The 16258-nt window shown below is 45.7% G+C and overlaps 1 protein-coding gene across 1 annotated transcript in view; it reads left to right on the forward strand.

Annotated features, from left to right (window-relative positions):
* The window catches only part of KAZN (kazrin, periplakin interacting protein), a 612234-nt gene that overhangs the window by 579469 nt on the left and 16507 nt on the right, over nucleotides 1-16258 (forward strand). Inside the window, exons 11-12 of the mRNA XM_067567481.1 lie at nucleotides 12769-12959; nucleotides 13640-13758. Of these exons, the coding sequence (XP_067423582.1) occupies nucleotides 12769-12959; nucleotides 13640-13758 (310 nt within the window). The remainder of the gene's footprint in view (nucleotides 1-12768; nucleotides 12960-13639; nucleotides 13759-16258) is intronic.

A 16258-nucleotide genomic window follows, 5' to 3' on the forward strand; every position in this document is an offset into this window, starting at 1 on the left:
GAGATCCTTCCTTTCTGGCAAGCAAAGGAAGATCAAAGGCAAAAGATCCTGGACATGAACCACTGGCTGGGTAAGTGATGTAGTGTGGAGGGTTCTGGTTTTATGGAACACTGATCCCTCCTCTATGGGGAGAGAGGGCTATATAATTTGGATGGCCTCCACCTCAGTAGCTGGGTACCAAATCTCCTTGAGGACAGGCTGACTAGAGGACTCTGGAGGGGGTTGAACTAATAACAAAGGGGAGGTGAGGGTAAAAAGAGTGAAAAACAGAACAGAATCAAGATGTTGAGAACAAAATTAATCAAGGAACCAAAGGACATGAAGAGAAGAACATTTTAATGGTGTGTACACCAATGTTAGCATCCTGGGTAACAAACAAGAGGAATTGGAGTTGCTCATTTATGAGCATAAATTCAATCTAGTTGGTATTACTGAAATGTGGTGGGATGATTCGTACAATCGGAACGTTGAAATCAATGGTTATCATCACCTAGTTGAGAAGGATTGAGTGGGCAGAAAAGGAGGGGGAGTGGCGCTCTACATCAAAAACCGCATCATCTCTTTCTGAGTCACTGATAACGCAGAAGAAAATTATCTTGAATGCTTATGGATCAATGTCCTAACATATAAAGCACAAGATGGGGTATTAATTTGAATCTGCTACAGACCACCAAATCACACTAGGGGTAGGATGGCCAGCTCCTAACACATTCATCTAAAATGTGTAGGGGAAAAAGCTGCATGATCATGGGGGGGACTTAAATTTGAGTGACACATGCTGGAGGTCTAATGTTGCCAGTACTAAAACCAGCTTGGAATTTCTGAATATTTCTGATGATAATTTCCTAACTCTAAAAGTGCTGCAGCCAACCCAGAGGAATTCTATTTCTAGACCTAATATTGACCGATAAGAAGAACTGATCACAGAACTAAAAAATAATGGTAGCTTAATGTGCAAAGAGAAAAAAGTCCAGACCAGTAATATATACACACACACACAGTTGGTGCTTTAAAGGGGCCAATTTCACAAAGCTGAAAACGATGAGCCAAATGAGGGGGAAGGAAGAATTTAATCAAAAAAATGTGAATGATAATTGGGAATTGTTTGAGAACACTTTATTAGTTGCCCAAAAAGCCAAAATCCAACAATCAAGAAAGGAGGCTGTGTTGGTTTAAAAAACAAAACAAAACAAAACCTGGTTTTGAGGGGAAGTGAAGGCAGCTATACAAAATAAAAAATTAATATATAATAAATGGAAGAAAAGGGATGCTGATAGTAATTATATAATTCAGAATCTAGGAATTGTAGAAAATTGATAAGGGAACCAAAGGGCCAGCAGACAATCAGAATGAGTTTTTTAAGTATACTAGGAACAAAAAGAACCCTAACCGTGGTATTGGTTCATTACTAGATGGGAATGGTAGAATTATCAATAATAATGCAGAAAAGACAGAAATGTTCAATAAATATTTCTGTCCTGTATCTGGGAAAAATCAAATGATGTAGTCAGGTCATATGATAACACTCTTTCTATTCCACTAATATAGTGGGAAGATGTTAAACAGCTGCTACTAAAGTTAGACATTTTTACATCAACAGGTCCACATAACTTGCACCCAAGAGTTTTAAAAGAACTGTCTGATGCAAATATTGTACTGTTAATGTTGATTTTCAGTAAGTCGTGGAAAACTGGAAGAAAGCTAATGTTGTGCTAATATTTTAAAAGCATAAACGGGATGACACAAGTAAAATAGGCCTGTCAGATTGACATTAATCCTTGACAAGATAATGGACTGGCTGGTACAGGACTCAATTAATAAAGAACTAAAGGAGGGTAATGTAATCTCATCAAAAATTATATCAATGTAGACAGGATCTCTCTTCCATAAACCCATGCTGATTGGTATTAATTGCAAGTTTGGTCGATATAGGTAATAGTGTTGATGTAATATATTTACACTTTTCTAAGGCATTTAACTTGGTGCTGCACACTTGATTAAAAAACTAGAATGATTTAAAATTAACATGGCACACGTTAGATGGATTAAAAATTGGCTAACTGATCGGTCTCAAAATGGAACTATGCATGGGGAATCATCATCGAGCGCAAATGTTTCTAGTGGAGTCCCGCAGGGACTGGTTCTTGGCCTCATGCTACTTAACATTTTTATCAATGGCCTGGAAAAAACATAAAATCATCCCTGACCAAGTTTGCAGATGGCACAAAATTTGGGGGAGTGGTAAATAACGAAGACAGATTAAAGGATAAGAAAACTTGCCTGATAGTGATAGACCAAAGGAGTTCAAAAAGAGACGGTTAAGGGGTGACTTGATTGCAGTCTATAAGAACTTATATGGGGAATTACTATTTAATAATGGGCTCTTGAAATCTAGCAGAGGCAGGTCTAACATGGTCAAATGGCTGGAAGTTGAAGCTAGAAAAATTCAGGCTGGAAATAAGGTGTACGTTTTTGATAGTGAGAATACTTAACCATTGGAACAAGTTACCAAGGGTTGTGGTGGATTCTCCATCACTGGCAATTTTTAAATCAAGACTGGATGTTTATCTGAAAGATCTGTTCTAGGAATTGTTTTTGGGGAAATTCTCTGGCCTGTGTTCTACAGGTCAAACTAGATGATCACAACCGTCCCTTCTGGCCTTACAATCTATGACTTTGCCAGAGCCAAGAGTTCCTGGGTCCTAGTGCAGTGCTCCATCCGCTGGTCTGATTTAATTCTTGCTCTTAGTGTGTTTATTTCCCTCTTTGCATTTCACTCCAGTTCAGACAATGAAACTAGACCAGTCTGACTATTACAGTTATCTCACTCCCTGCTTCGCATGCACTAACACTACATTTTAATGACAAACCGCAGGGGAATGCTTAAATGTCGCACCAAAATAAGACAGGGTAATTAATATCTTCCTTTATACTGGCAGATCCCAGTACCACCATCTGGGCCCCAGAACCTAAATTCCCCCCCCCCCCCAGATCCCAGCTCACTCATAGGATGGTTGTGCAAGCTAAGAACTCCAAGGCTCTGTATGTGCTTTGAGATGAAATGTCATGCTGGATGCCAGGGCCAGCAGCTGGTGATTAATGTGTCATTTCACTCTCTTGTGTGGCTGGAAAGGGAATGCAGAAGATACAGCAACAGCATCTATTTCATTCACTACATATCTCTCTGCATCTTCCTTCCTTGACACCTGTGCAGCACAGCTCCCACCAATGCTTCTGGGACTTCTGCCGAGGTCTAATGAGCAGGCTATAAGCCCCTTGTGTAAACAATGTTTACCAAGGGTTCTTCTGGGTCAAGGGTGCACGCAACCTGCGGAGCAATAAAATGTAACTGCAGAGTGAGGACAGAGCTCATGAGCTGCAGGTATTTCCTGCTGCTGAGCTCAACCAACCAGCAATTTGCATCCCATTAGCGAGTGGACAGACAAGCCAATGCTACCTGGGGTGCATTTTTATAACCTTCTGCTAACGCAGCCCTGGGTTTCACAAACAGCACATTCCTCTCCTAGGGGGTGGAACTTGTGGCCATCCCCATCTTCAACTAACGATGTGGTCTGGCTTGCCAGGTTCCCTAGACTGTACAATCTTAGGCTTTGAAAAAGTTTGGAGAGCGCAAACCCCAGTCCCCAACTCCCACAAATAGGGAGAGAAACAGAAACTAACTAGTTGATATTTTCAAACACCTGCTCCCTGCTGGAAACACCAGAAATCTCATAAGGATGAAAGCCCCGTTCTTGTGAGATTGCCTCCCTAATTTTCCAGACTCTGGGTGTAGATAAACCTCTGACTTTTCACAGCACGTTTCTGAACTGAACCCAGAATTTGCAATCCATTCATCCCATGAGTAGCCTGTGTGGCCTGTTTTAAAATGCTGGGGTGAAACCATCATGCTAAATTCTAGGACTGTGTTTAATACAATTTTTTTCCTCCTGCTTCCCCAGAGTTATAACCACTGTGCATGATTCCCCCTATATCAGTTAAGGATATAGCGTGGCCTAGTTTCCTATTCATCTAACCCAGGGACGTGCAAGTCCAGCCAAGTACTGAGAAGTAAATGCATCAAAGGTTAGAATGGAATATAGCAGCTGAATGTATTATGCAAATAGATGTGCAAATCAGGTGCGGCCCTTGGGCTCCTCCCAAGTTGCCGCGAGGTGTCGTCAGTTTCAGGTGCCTCCAGATTCATATCAAGGTGTAACACAATGTCAGGCAGAGAGGGTTTCTCTTGGGTCTTGGATCCTGAGAATGTGACACAGGGAACAAGCCCACAATCTGAAAGGCATAAAAATGTAACCCACACAAACAGTGCAGCTCTTTGTATCTTTCTAGTGGTGGAATCGAGTATACAGCGACTGCCTCTGAGCTAATACACCTGCTCCTTTAGTTTGAGCAGCTGCAGATTATGCTTCTAGATGCCGAGCTCCTGGGCTCAGTCCTGACTGATGATCCAGCCCAGGGCATCCTTACAGACACACCAAAGGGGGAGAGGAATTGTGTAGTGCAGCGTATGGGGAAGTAATGAGATGAAACCAAGGAAAGGGAAACAGGGCTGATTATCAGGAAAACATCCTGTTAGCACGTGGAAAACCCGTGACCGAGAACATTTAAAACTACACTGGACTAAGAATTCAGACATATTGAGCCAGACCCTCAGCTGTTCTTAATCAGCATTGCTCGGCAGGTTTCACGGGGCCTAAGAATTTATACCAGCTTGGCCCACTGCAGGGAATAATCCAGCACGAGTCCCTAGTGGGATGGACTGGAGCGGTCATTCAAATCGGGAAGCGATCCCCTTTCTTAATCATTTTTATCACACCCCAGGTTTGGCTGGGCTTTGTTAAAGGGCCTGTTACATCTTCTTGAGTAATGAGTTTTCAGTGGGCATACGAAGGAAAAGCCCTGCATTAGCCTGGCATGAGTTAGCAGCTGAAGTAAACTGTTGATCATAAGGAACATCTGTTAACACAGCATTGTTGATAATAGACAAAAAATAAAATGTACTAAAGTTTCATCCCATTATACCGGTGCCATAACAGACGCAATTTGGCTAAAGTAATACATTAACCCCAGCTTTGCCTTCTCCTGTTGTGTCCCATGGCAGCATATCGTGTTTTGCTTCCTAATAATGCAGCCAAAATACTGAAATCCTACCATGCTTCTTTCTTTGTCCCTTTTCACACTGAGGGTTTGATTCCCCACAGCATCACGCTGCATGGCATGCTGAAGTCAGTGGCGGAGTAATGGAGTGGCATTTCAGGCCTAGACTGTGGGTTGTTTTACTGATGCATGAGGTTCATAAGGAATTCTTTGCCCCAGAGCTCGTGTGAGCTGTGGCCCACGCTGATGCTAATCAGCCAACACGTTGGTTGGATCTGAGTTATAAAGGGGCCGTTACCTGACCTTCCTTTATGTGCTCAAAATTTTGAGCCCAGATGTAATTGTTGGAGCAACTTTGTGGGTAAAACATGAAAAAGTCTATGGCCCAGGAGCACTGAGGGAGATGAGTATCAACCTGCTTTCATTCGTGCCCCAAAATACATGTGCCTGAAGTTATCTGCCATTGAAATTGCAGGTGCACAAAGGAAGGGCAGGTTTTAAAAACCAGGGCCGTAATACTGTGCACCTTTCACCTCTGGGCAGCAAAGTGTGGCACAGACATTAATGAACCGAGTCTCATGCCTTGGAAGCAGAGAAGTGGTATTTCCACATTTTTCAGGTGAGGAAAAGTGAGGCACAGCAAAGTGATGTGCCTTACTCAAGTCAGCATCCGGGCCAAGAGTCAGAACCCAGATCTCTTATTTTCAATTCCTTGCTTTAACCATCAGGCCTCTCTTCCTTCACCAGCTTGAACATACTCCCCTCCCAGCTCTACAACGGATAGTAAGGAAAGCTGCTTGCCTACGCTTACAGTTCTTCTATACATGCCATGCATGCGTTAGGTCTGCCCAACTTTTAAACCTACTGGACAGTGTGGAGTGGGGAATTCTCCCATTCACTGCTACTGAGCCCAGTGTGGGGACCAGGGGACGGCTTGCACCTCCCCCTAGCGCTGTCAGAAACTCACATGGTGGTAGGCTAAAGCCAGGTACAAGGGTAAGTGCGCTTTATAGCTGCTTAGAAGGCAAAGATGGCTCCGAACCAAAGTCAGACCAGCGATCCAAACACCCAAGCGCCTAACTGTGGGGTTAGGTTCTGGCTCTGCTTTATAGTAATGTTTCAGTTTATTCCTGATCTGGATGCTCAGTTCAATTCGGGTGATAGTTACAGTGCTTAGACACCATGGTGATGAGTGCTATAGAAAAACCTGAGATAGATGGCTTGATGCCATACTGCTGCGCTAAGCCCTCCAGCATCATCAGCAGCCCAGGCAGCCACTAATCTCATTAGGGCACTCAAGCATGTATTCTGTGTTTTAAGAAAATGTTTATTGCACATATGCATTTCCTTGGCTCTGCATCTCCAGGGATGTAATGCAGTCATAATTACAGGCCGTTGGCTTTTGGGACTTGATGGAAAGCGGAAATAAAGGCCTGCTTTTATGATAACACAAAGCATTAAAAGAGCAGTAGCACATTTGCATTTTAAAAGCTTGTTAATAGATAAATTACCGCCTATCATGGCATTTTTGCTCAGAATGCCACGGTAAAGTGGTGTCAGCACTTCCAGTAGGACGCAGTGGCATTATTTCTAGAGTTTATCACTTTGATCACAGACTAAGAGGAAATCTGTATAAGGTTTTATCAGCTGGAGATTATTTCTGCAATCACATTACTCAGAAGAGAGTTTAAAAAATGAGGAGGAAATGAGTAAAAGCTGAAGCATAGCCTGGTGTCATTACTTTTGATATCTCAGTCTAACTGATTAAAAATCACCAGCACACTGAGATTTAACAATCAGCACATCCATCAGCAGAAAGTTTATTTGGACTGTTGGCTGCCGTGGGCAATGCAAACCGCACAGCCTGACTGAAGCACTGGAAAATTCGGTGGTTTATCAGCACTTACCCAGAACCCCTCTGGTATCAACATTTCTCCTGAGTCTGCTTTCCCAAGAGATCTCTGTTACTTCCTGTTTGGGCTAAACCAGAAATACTATGCCAGAGCTTCGTGTGTATAGTATTTTAGGCCCTGATCCTGCATTTTGACCCATGTGAGCAGACCCGTTTCAGGCAGGTTCAGGAGTCCGCCCACCTGGATCACAACAGGGGATCAGTGCTGCACATTCACGTTTAATTTCAGTCATGTAAGTAGATCCACTGATGTTTGTAGGTGTTTGCAGGATCAGGCTAATGGTGCTTTTAGTTTCCAGTCCCACAGGCAACAAAAAAAAGGCATCCCAGCTAAATAAATATATCTTCCCCCTGCTGTGCTTTAGCAACTAGGCATTTCTCCTTCTGAGACCGTAACTGGCTCCGATAGAGACACTGTCAGAATGCGGAAGCACTCGGAGAAGAGCTAAGGGAATATTGAGCAGTAACTCAATCCGTAACTTTAGCCATTTTGCAAATTGCCTGTGACCAGCATGTGATTCTCTCAAAACGTAATCTGCTCTTTAGAATTAAATGCCCAGTACTGGAGGTGAGATTCACCCGGCGGTAGATCTTGCACAAGGCCTACATGCCATTTAAGTAGGACACAAGTGGTATTCCGAGTCTGAATAATTCTTAGTCCACAGCTCATTTATGAGGACCCATTGGAAGAAGACAAGTTCATAATCTGAGATGCATTTGTCAGGCTATATGGCATTTTTTCTATTTCTTGGTTGGGTTAGTGTAACAAGCAATTCATTCTCCGCCAGACCTCCTCCCAGTGAATTTTGCCACCACTGGTGCAGGTGAGAGGTTATTTAAAGGGCACCCACAAGTGTTACATTCACAGCCCTGGGTGTTTTCTTGGATACACCTTATTAATATCTCTGCAAATGCAAAGCAGCAGACAACCACTATGGATGTGTCGGAGGGAACTCACACCCGTGCAGCAAAAACACCTCTGGGAACAGCTAATCACATTCACAGCGACTCTAAATTACTTGGACTACTAGCACAAAAACAAATGACAAAAGCAAATAACGTGTCAAACCAAACCAGCCACATTTTCTGAATTTCCCAACGCTGACACTTTTTGTCAAAATTTCAGCAGAATTAAAAATAGGAGGAATTTGTCACAAAAATAAATCAGTCTGTTTTTTAAATATAGAACAGGTAACAATCTTCCCCATTTTGATGAAAAAGGTTTCAAGCAACAACAACAAAGACATTTTCATTACATTTTTTGCAAAACTTGTTCCCGTTATTTCAAAACCAGATCAAGTCACATATAATGGTTGAGTATCTTTCCCGTTATTCAGAATGATAGGTTACAGCCCCAATCCTGATTACACTTAAACATATGCTTAACTTTACTACCATAAGGAGACCCCTTGAAATCAATGCAAGCACTCACATGCTTAAAAGTTAAGCACATAAGCAAATGTTTGCAGAACTGGGCCTATATCAGTTTCAGCACCTACAGCCACAATCTTGCAAATATTTATGCATATGCTTAACTTGAAACACATGAGTAGTCGCTGAAGCCAATTAAGCGCACACATGCTTGCAGAATCAAAGCCTGTTTTTAAAAGATCACCCGACACTTCTTTAGCATGTTGCCTGAAACTGCTACCCAACTTCAGTTTTAGGAAAAAAGTTCTGCTCTTTTATTGCTTTGGTGTTGGCTTTGTGCAATAACTTTATATGTTCTAAACTCAGCATAGTTTCCTTCTTTGCAACCACATCGTTTATATTGCAACTGTGGGCTGAAGTTTTTTCCCTAAAATAGTGTTGCCCACTCTCACAGTATCTGGTGATTTTCTTCAAGTGTCAGCTTTGGGACTGACATGATGAGAGAAGAATCTTAGCTGTCAATATTTAACAAACAAGGGGATGTTTCTAGCCTACATGACTGTACAGAAAAGTTGGAAAATGTGACCCGAGCGCTCCCTTAAAGGCTCAAAACAAGGCAAAGAAAAAGAAGCCCCATTTTTTTAAGCTCATGATTTTTAAGTGACTCTCATGATCTTGGCATTCTGAGGTTGCCAACTATCCCTCATTACAAGGGACCTCCCTTATTTTTTCATCTCTGTACAACAAAATCAGGAGTTACTAGGTGCTGCAAAAAGCAGCAAGAAATACCCTAGCAAATGTAGGTGAGTACTGTTTATTATTGATGATGATGATATCAGGAGGAGTGGGACCAGGGTGCTAAGAAAACAGTCCCTTATTTTTGAAATACAGTGCTGGCAACCCTAGTTAGCACCATGGCTATCATTTTTGCAAAGCCATTATTTCTGACTATTCCTCCTGTAACTGAGAGCTGAACTTTCCTACTTCCCTACAACTCATCATTGTACTGAAACGTTAATTAAAAGAGGCGAGCACACCTGCAAACTTAAAGCCTACCCTGTTCCCTGTGGAAAGGTTTTACGGCGTTCAAGCCACAGAGCGCTTTCTGCACTTCCCAGATCACCTGTCTGGTTTGGGGGCAGGCCCAGATTTAAAGAGACTGGGGGTCAGAAATGTAAAGATGTGAGAACTTCTTCTCCAGATTTGTGTAGGCCGCTTTAAAAAGCAGGTTGCACTGAGAGTGGCAGGGTGTTTCTATGTGCAGCATCCCTTTTAATGGCATTTGCAAATGCAGACACAAATATTGCTGAAGCTCAGGCTGTTACTATTTTTAAAGGACAAATTAATCAAGCAGACAAGGAAGACAAAGAAGCAATGGGATTCAGCCTAGGCCCCAACCTGCCAGCTGCCCCTTCAGAAGCCACTGACTTTTTAACAGAGCTTTGCACTGCTATGGTAACCCCCCCGGCTTACAGGATCAGGGTCCAAGAAATCACACTGTAAACTTACCCATGTGCAACAGGCTGAAGATCCAAGCTGAGAGGTTGCCATTCACTCAGTCTTAGAAGGCACTTTCCTCTATGCTGGCTGTATTAGTGCTCACACAAAACACCTGTGCGTCATATTCAGTGCAGGACTCGTTCTTCTAGAGCAATTCAGCCCCACCTGATAGCTACTGGGGAAATGCACCGGCCAGTGCATTTCAAAGTCACCATGTGGGTGGGGGGCCAGGCTTTTGCAGCAGTCCAAAGCACTCCGGGCTGTGTCCCTTTCTTTTGGCGAGTCACTGAACGCTTCTGAAGAAGAGGAGAAAGGGATTTTCAGCGTTCCCCTCATCTCAGTACGAAAGGACAAAGAGGATCCAGCTGAAAGCTGGAGCAAGGCAAAGGAACATGTCCAGTTTGGACACCAAAGAACAAGGCTGCACTTGTAGCCAACTCCTCAGTCTGCTTGGCTTCCTGCTACAGCTTGAAAGGAACAGTAACGATGCCTGCAATTCAGTCCTGTGCAGACAGCCGTGCAACACAGACAGCCTTCTCGAGCCCTGTTCTGAGGCCTGACGTGTGAGTCGAGCGGGGCCTAGGTTTGCACTGCCTCTCTGCACGGGGTGGGGCGAAAGGCACCCCGAAGCGCAGCGTCCTCAGGTTTGGCGGCTGCCCTGCCGGGAGATGCAGGGATGCAGTGGTAGGTAAGGGTGTGATGTTGGTCCCGCAGCGCCAGTCTCCGTCAGCCAGAGGTCAGGCTGTAAGTGCCGCGGCTGCCTGGTTGATGGCTAGGAAGTGCTCAGCCTTGCACGGTGAGGCCTGGAGTGAAAAATAACAACACCTCGCTTGCGGGATGCACATCTAGCCCCACGTGCCGGCACTTGCGTACGGCTGATTCTACTGGGACCTAACCAGCCGGGCAGCTGCACCTAGCCAAGTGTGTGCTGAAGAGAGGCAGTGTGGTGGCTAGGCACAGTGTGCAAAGCGGGGGCAGTAGGCGAATGCACCGATCTTTTGGGAAAGGTCATTCTTCCTCTTTTTCAGGGAAGTAGATTGATTTGAAAGGTGTTTCGGAGAAGCAGGCCAAGTTCCTAGTTATTGCTGGGGACTCCCACCCCACTAATCTCTCCTCCTTACTATGTATCCCATCGATCTGCTCTGCCTAAGATTATGACCAGATAGCAGCACGTCAATCAATGCACAGAGCATCAGCCCCTCTTCCCCCTCATTCAGGGTATGCAAATTGCAGCCTCCTTGGGTTTCAGAGATCCCGCAAGCCTGTGCTGCCCAGCCTGGAGCCTTGCCTAGCTGGTAATTAGCCTGATGGATGGGCAGCTAATGGCCTACTGTGTGAGTGATCCCTTGTGGGTGATCTGTCTGGGCCTATTGGCAATATGTCTCCTTGCAATAAGCAGCATTTGCATTTCCCATGCAAACCGTCAGTTCTTTTCCTCTCCTTCCAAACAACAAAGAGAGGAAGGGGCTGTATTGTAGCCCGATGAAAGAAGCAAACCTGGGTCCCATTCCAGCGGCGTTTGGATTTCACTGTGCCCCTGGCAGCGAGGTGGGGAGCGGAAAAGGGGCCTAGCACAGCTTCCTCCTGCCTCCGCTGGGATGGGGAAACAAGACGAGGCTTCATCGCAAGCCACCCGATAGAGCCTGGGGCCCTGCAATTCTGGAGCACCCAAAAAGACTCAGCAACTCCGTGGCTTGCCCGTTCTCCCCTTCCAGCAATGGGACTAGAGTCAGCTCCGCCAAAGGCTCCCTTCTTGACGCGGCACTCAGGCTGGTGGGGGAGAATGAAGTGCCTGGCCTCCTCCTCTGGCAGAGTGGGCCATGCTTGTGTGGGGCCTTGTAAAGAAGGCCTGAGAGGGCAGCTCCCATTGGTCTCACCTAGCGGAACTGTTGCCGACCAATCATGGGGCTGGTTCTGAGAGATGCTGAGTGCCCACGACACCCACTGATTTCACAGGTGTGGGAAGCGTTCAGCCCCTCTCATGCCCAAGCTCTTAGAAGGTCTCGGCATGAGAATCAGCGTCTGGGATGGGCAGTGGATACTGGACACGCCCACTGATTCCGGCTACCAGGTGGCTGACTGTGCTGAGTTGCCCTATTTTCCTCCCCCTGCCTATCACCTCTTGTAGCCGTAGGAGAGTCAACACTTGTTTTCAATAAGGTCTTTATTTCGGAGGCCCATGTGCCATAGTTCCAGCTAACGAGGAAACGGACAGGGTAATGGGGCGTGTGTCAATGCATTGGCTGAGCCCTCTAGGGAGACGTTAATGGGCAAGAAGATCTTCCATGAAGGGGCCAGGGCTGAAATTGCTTCAAGAGGACGGGAAGATGATCTGCCCAGATTAGACATTGGCTCAGGGCTGGGTCATGGTGAGACAGCTTTAAATCCCAGCCATTGTTGCTCAATGCTTCCTACTTCCTTCCAGAGCTGGAGGTGAATCCTGATGTAACACAGTGGCGCAGTGTGTTATGTCCCTCTCTAGTGGCTGGTCCATATGAGGGGATAAGCGCCTACTATTGCTATCTGCTACTGGAGTTACTGCTTTGGTACTCAAGTTCTAAGGTTCCAACCCTGCTGATGACAAGGCAGGGGGTTGTACTGCGGCTCATATTAGCAGAGCTAAAGCAGGCATTCTCACTGCCTTTGCATTGGCTAAGTGCTAACAGTGCCGGGGTTCTCAAGTTCCAAGAACAGTGAAGTGTTCACATCAACCTAAGCCGTGAAATTTTGTCCCCAGCAGCTGCCCAGGTTTCTGGAGCTAGAGCCGTCAGGGGAGCTTTGGGAACTATTCCTAGCCGAAGTGTTAGATCCCGCTGAGCCCCGTTGGCAGACAGCCCCGCAGCACTTCCACCATTTGCTTTGTGTTTCAGAGTCCGACAGCCCAACCCGCCTCAGCCTGTCCGAAGGGGAGGAACAGCTGGACCGGCTGCAGCAAGTGGAGCTGGTCCGCACCACGCCCATGTCCCACTGGAAGGCAGGCACCGTGCAGGCGTGGCTGGAGGTGGTCATGGCCATGCCCATGTATGTCAAAGCCTGCGCGGAGAACGTCAGGAGCGGGAAGGTAGGAGAGCAGGCTGCTTCTGGGGCCACTTTTCCCAGCTCAAGCCCAGCTTCACTCACAGCCAAGGTGTTGGGTGGGAAAAAATGATGAGTGGGGAAGAGGGTTCCACAGTTAATGCAGGGGATTGTTGTTATGTCTCTCTGCCCCCCAGTTGACTACTCTGCCATCCCCACCACACACATAGTCTGGTCCCGGCTGCGGTGAGAGCCTTCTCCTCCGCAGCTTCTGTCACGTGCAACAGTTCTGCACCGCATTTCAAATCTGTTTCCCCCCTTTGCTCTCACCCACTGTTGTTGTTTAATCTCTGTTGATGTTATTTTTATTGGTTCGCTTCTCTATGACGCGCCTCCCTATAGGATCAATCAGTTAATTCACCTCCACGAGGGTGGGAAAAATCATTATCCCCATTTCACAGATGGGGACACCAAGGCACAAAGACAAAGTGGCGTGCCCAAGATAACGCAGGGAGTTTGTGGCAGAGCCAGGAACAGAACCCAGATTGCCTGGACTCCAGCCTAGCACCTTAACCACTTCCTCCCTTCTCTATTGTTTTGTTAGTTAACTCTGTAAAGCATTTTGGGATATAGTTTTTACAAACCCACACTGCAGACTGTATTGCTGTTATGTAAGTGACCTAAATCAATAGTTGGGTTTTTGGTTTTTTTTTGTGTGGAGAGCAGATGCTGCTAAGTCTGAGCGATGAAGATTTGGCGACAGGGCTTGGGGTATGTAGCTCCCTCCACCGCCGCAAACTCAGGCTGGCAATAGAGGATTACAGGGACGCTGAAGCAGGCAAATGGTAAGCTCCCCCTGCGGGCACTGGAATCCCACTTTCTGCATTCACTATGTGTGTATGCATGCTTGTGTGTGCATGCACGTGTGGCCCCATGCAGGTGTGCGTGTATGTATGCATATGCAGGTATGTATGTGTACATGAGCATGTGCACACACGTGTATTCATGTGTGCATGTTTGTGTGTGTATTCACATGTTATCCTCACAAAACAGTCACATTTTCTGGAGGGCAGGGGGAAGAAAGAGTGCAAAAGTGAGCCGGGGGGGGGGAACAAATGCCAGGGAAAAATCCTTACTGCTCTGCTTAGTCTGAGAGAAAACTCACTTTAACAAAACTGACTCTTTTGTTTTGCATAATTACTTCCTTCAGTGACTTCCCCGTCATTTTTGCTCAGTTAATTAATCAACTCTAGTGTATGTTGCTGTTCCTCACAGAGCCGCCTCAGTGATTAAAAACAAAAAAAATCAAACTCTTCTGTCTTCTGCATTTGATGCACAAAACCGACAACAACAACCGAAACACCCCAGTAGGATTTGGGAGTGAGCCTGGCTAGCAATTCAGAAAAAGAAAGGAGGCTAGAACAAGGTTTTCCTAATATTAAATGACTCCAGTAGAAGCAAAACAAAGAGCTGTCAGTCTTCTACCTGGTAGTATTTAGTGTTATGGAAATATCTCCTCTGGTTCCTGGAGTAGGATTTAAAACTAATGAAGCAGACATATGCTTAGAGAATCCATACCCAGGTTTTACATAAGGCCCACCAGGCTAGTAAAGGGCTATTGAAGTTTTACCTACTTTAGACATACAGGTTGGATGGATTGAGTGAAGCTGCTTGTCTATCTTTACCTTCACAATAGATCTTAAAGCATTAAAACCAGGTTCTATGTCAGGGGTAATCAATTATTTTTTGGCAAGTCCAAATGTCTTGTATAGTCAAAGTCTGCAAGTACCTGGCTCAGGGCCCCCACATGGGGGGAGGAAAGGTACACTTTACCAGGGCCCAGAGGCCCTGCGGGGGCCCAGCCCAGGCTGCAACCCCCATTATCATAAGGAAAAAATGGAGGCTAAATTGTAGCTCATGCCTGTGGATATTTATAGAAACGTGTTTCCCTGTATCTATGTGTCTATTGTCCAGATCTTGTGAGATTTGCAAATCTTGGGGATTTGTAACATGGGAGGGGGCCCGTGTTACAAGTTTGTACTGGGCCTGAAAAAATGATGCTCGGGCCCTGGCCGCGCTTTATGGGAACGGATGACGTGCCCAGAGGAAAGAACCATTTGTGAACTGCTATTTCGCCTGCATCTGAAAGAGTTCTTTGGGGTTTCCCACCCGTGAGATCCGTTCTGAGAAAGCCCTGCCTCCGCAGAGTAAGAGAGGAAAGCAGCTAGTCAGCAGAGTGTGCTGTAACTTGCCAATGCTAAGGGAGAAAATTAGCCAGGCTTTCTGCTCAGTTCCTGCTTTATTATAAACTTCAGAGCTGGGAATAGGGATGGTGAGGCTAGCTTAATGACGAATTAATTCATCCTTTAATTAATTAATCTATTTAATGATGTAGAGCCGATTGCCACAGCAGCTGGGCAACTCCCAGATAGTTGTAAGTGAACAAACACAAGCCTGTGCCAGCAAATCACAAGTGGCTCTAAGGAAACACATGGGGTTATGTGGCTGTACATTCAGGATAAGCAGCATGAGAATCAGGCTCAGAGTTGCTTGTTTCTTCCACCTTTACTGTGTGGTGTTTGTCGTTGGTGGAGGCATCTAGTGATTAACACGGATGCACGTCTCCTGGTGCTGGGCCTCACCTCCCTTGGCATTCCCTTACGAAACATAAGGCAGACATTAGAAGCATGCAGAAATGTATGCTCCACTGCCGCAATTCAGGATTTGCCGGTCCCGTTAAAAGAACACACCTGCCTGTGTGCCTCCCCCATGCTCTTCCATGCTGCAATGCTGACATCCTGTGGCTAGTCGGTGAGCAGCATGGGTGTATCCCTTATCTGTCTGTAGAGGCAACTCCGGCTATTCCTTTAAAGGGGACGGGCGAAGCGGAATCATGGCATGCACCCTTTATTGGAATTTTTTCAAAGAGGGGGGAAGTCACAATAATCAACACAGCACCCAAGCAGTCAGCACTTTTCCTGTTTTGTTTTTAAATGTAGGGAACAAAACAAGACTTTAAAGCATATGTAGAAATCCCCACCATAATTTAGGTCCCAATCCAGCAAAAGACTTAATCATGTGCTTGACTTTATGCATGTGAGTGATCCTACTCCAGCCAGTGAAATCTCTATAGAGATCTTGCAGCAGTGGAGAATCACTGTAATGGAGCTCCAGTTTGCCCTACTTTTTGCCTGCCCTGAGCTCATCCCTAACTCACGTCTGCCACACTCCTACCCCTTCTCTGGCATGTCCCTTAAGCCAGCTGGAGGTGGGAACTGCTGGGGCTGGAGCCACCTCCACTGGCTTTATGCCAGGGAATAGTTCCCCTCCACAAAGCAAATTTTC

The sequence above is a fragment of the Emydura macquarii genome, unplaced genomic scaffold (assembly GCF_026122565.2).
Source record: "Emydura macquarii macquarii isolate MOO-44397 ecotype Brisbane River unplaced genomic scaffold, CSIRO-AGI_Emac_v2 contig_2768, whole genome shotgun sequence".
Classification (NCBI taxonomy): domain Eukaryota; kingdom Metazoa; phylum Chordata; order Testudines; family Chelidae; genus Emydura; species Emydura macquarii.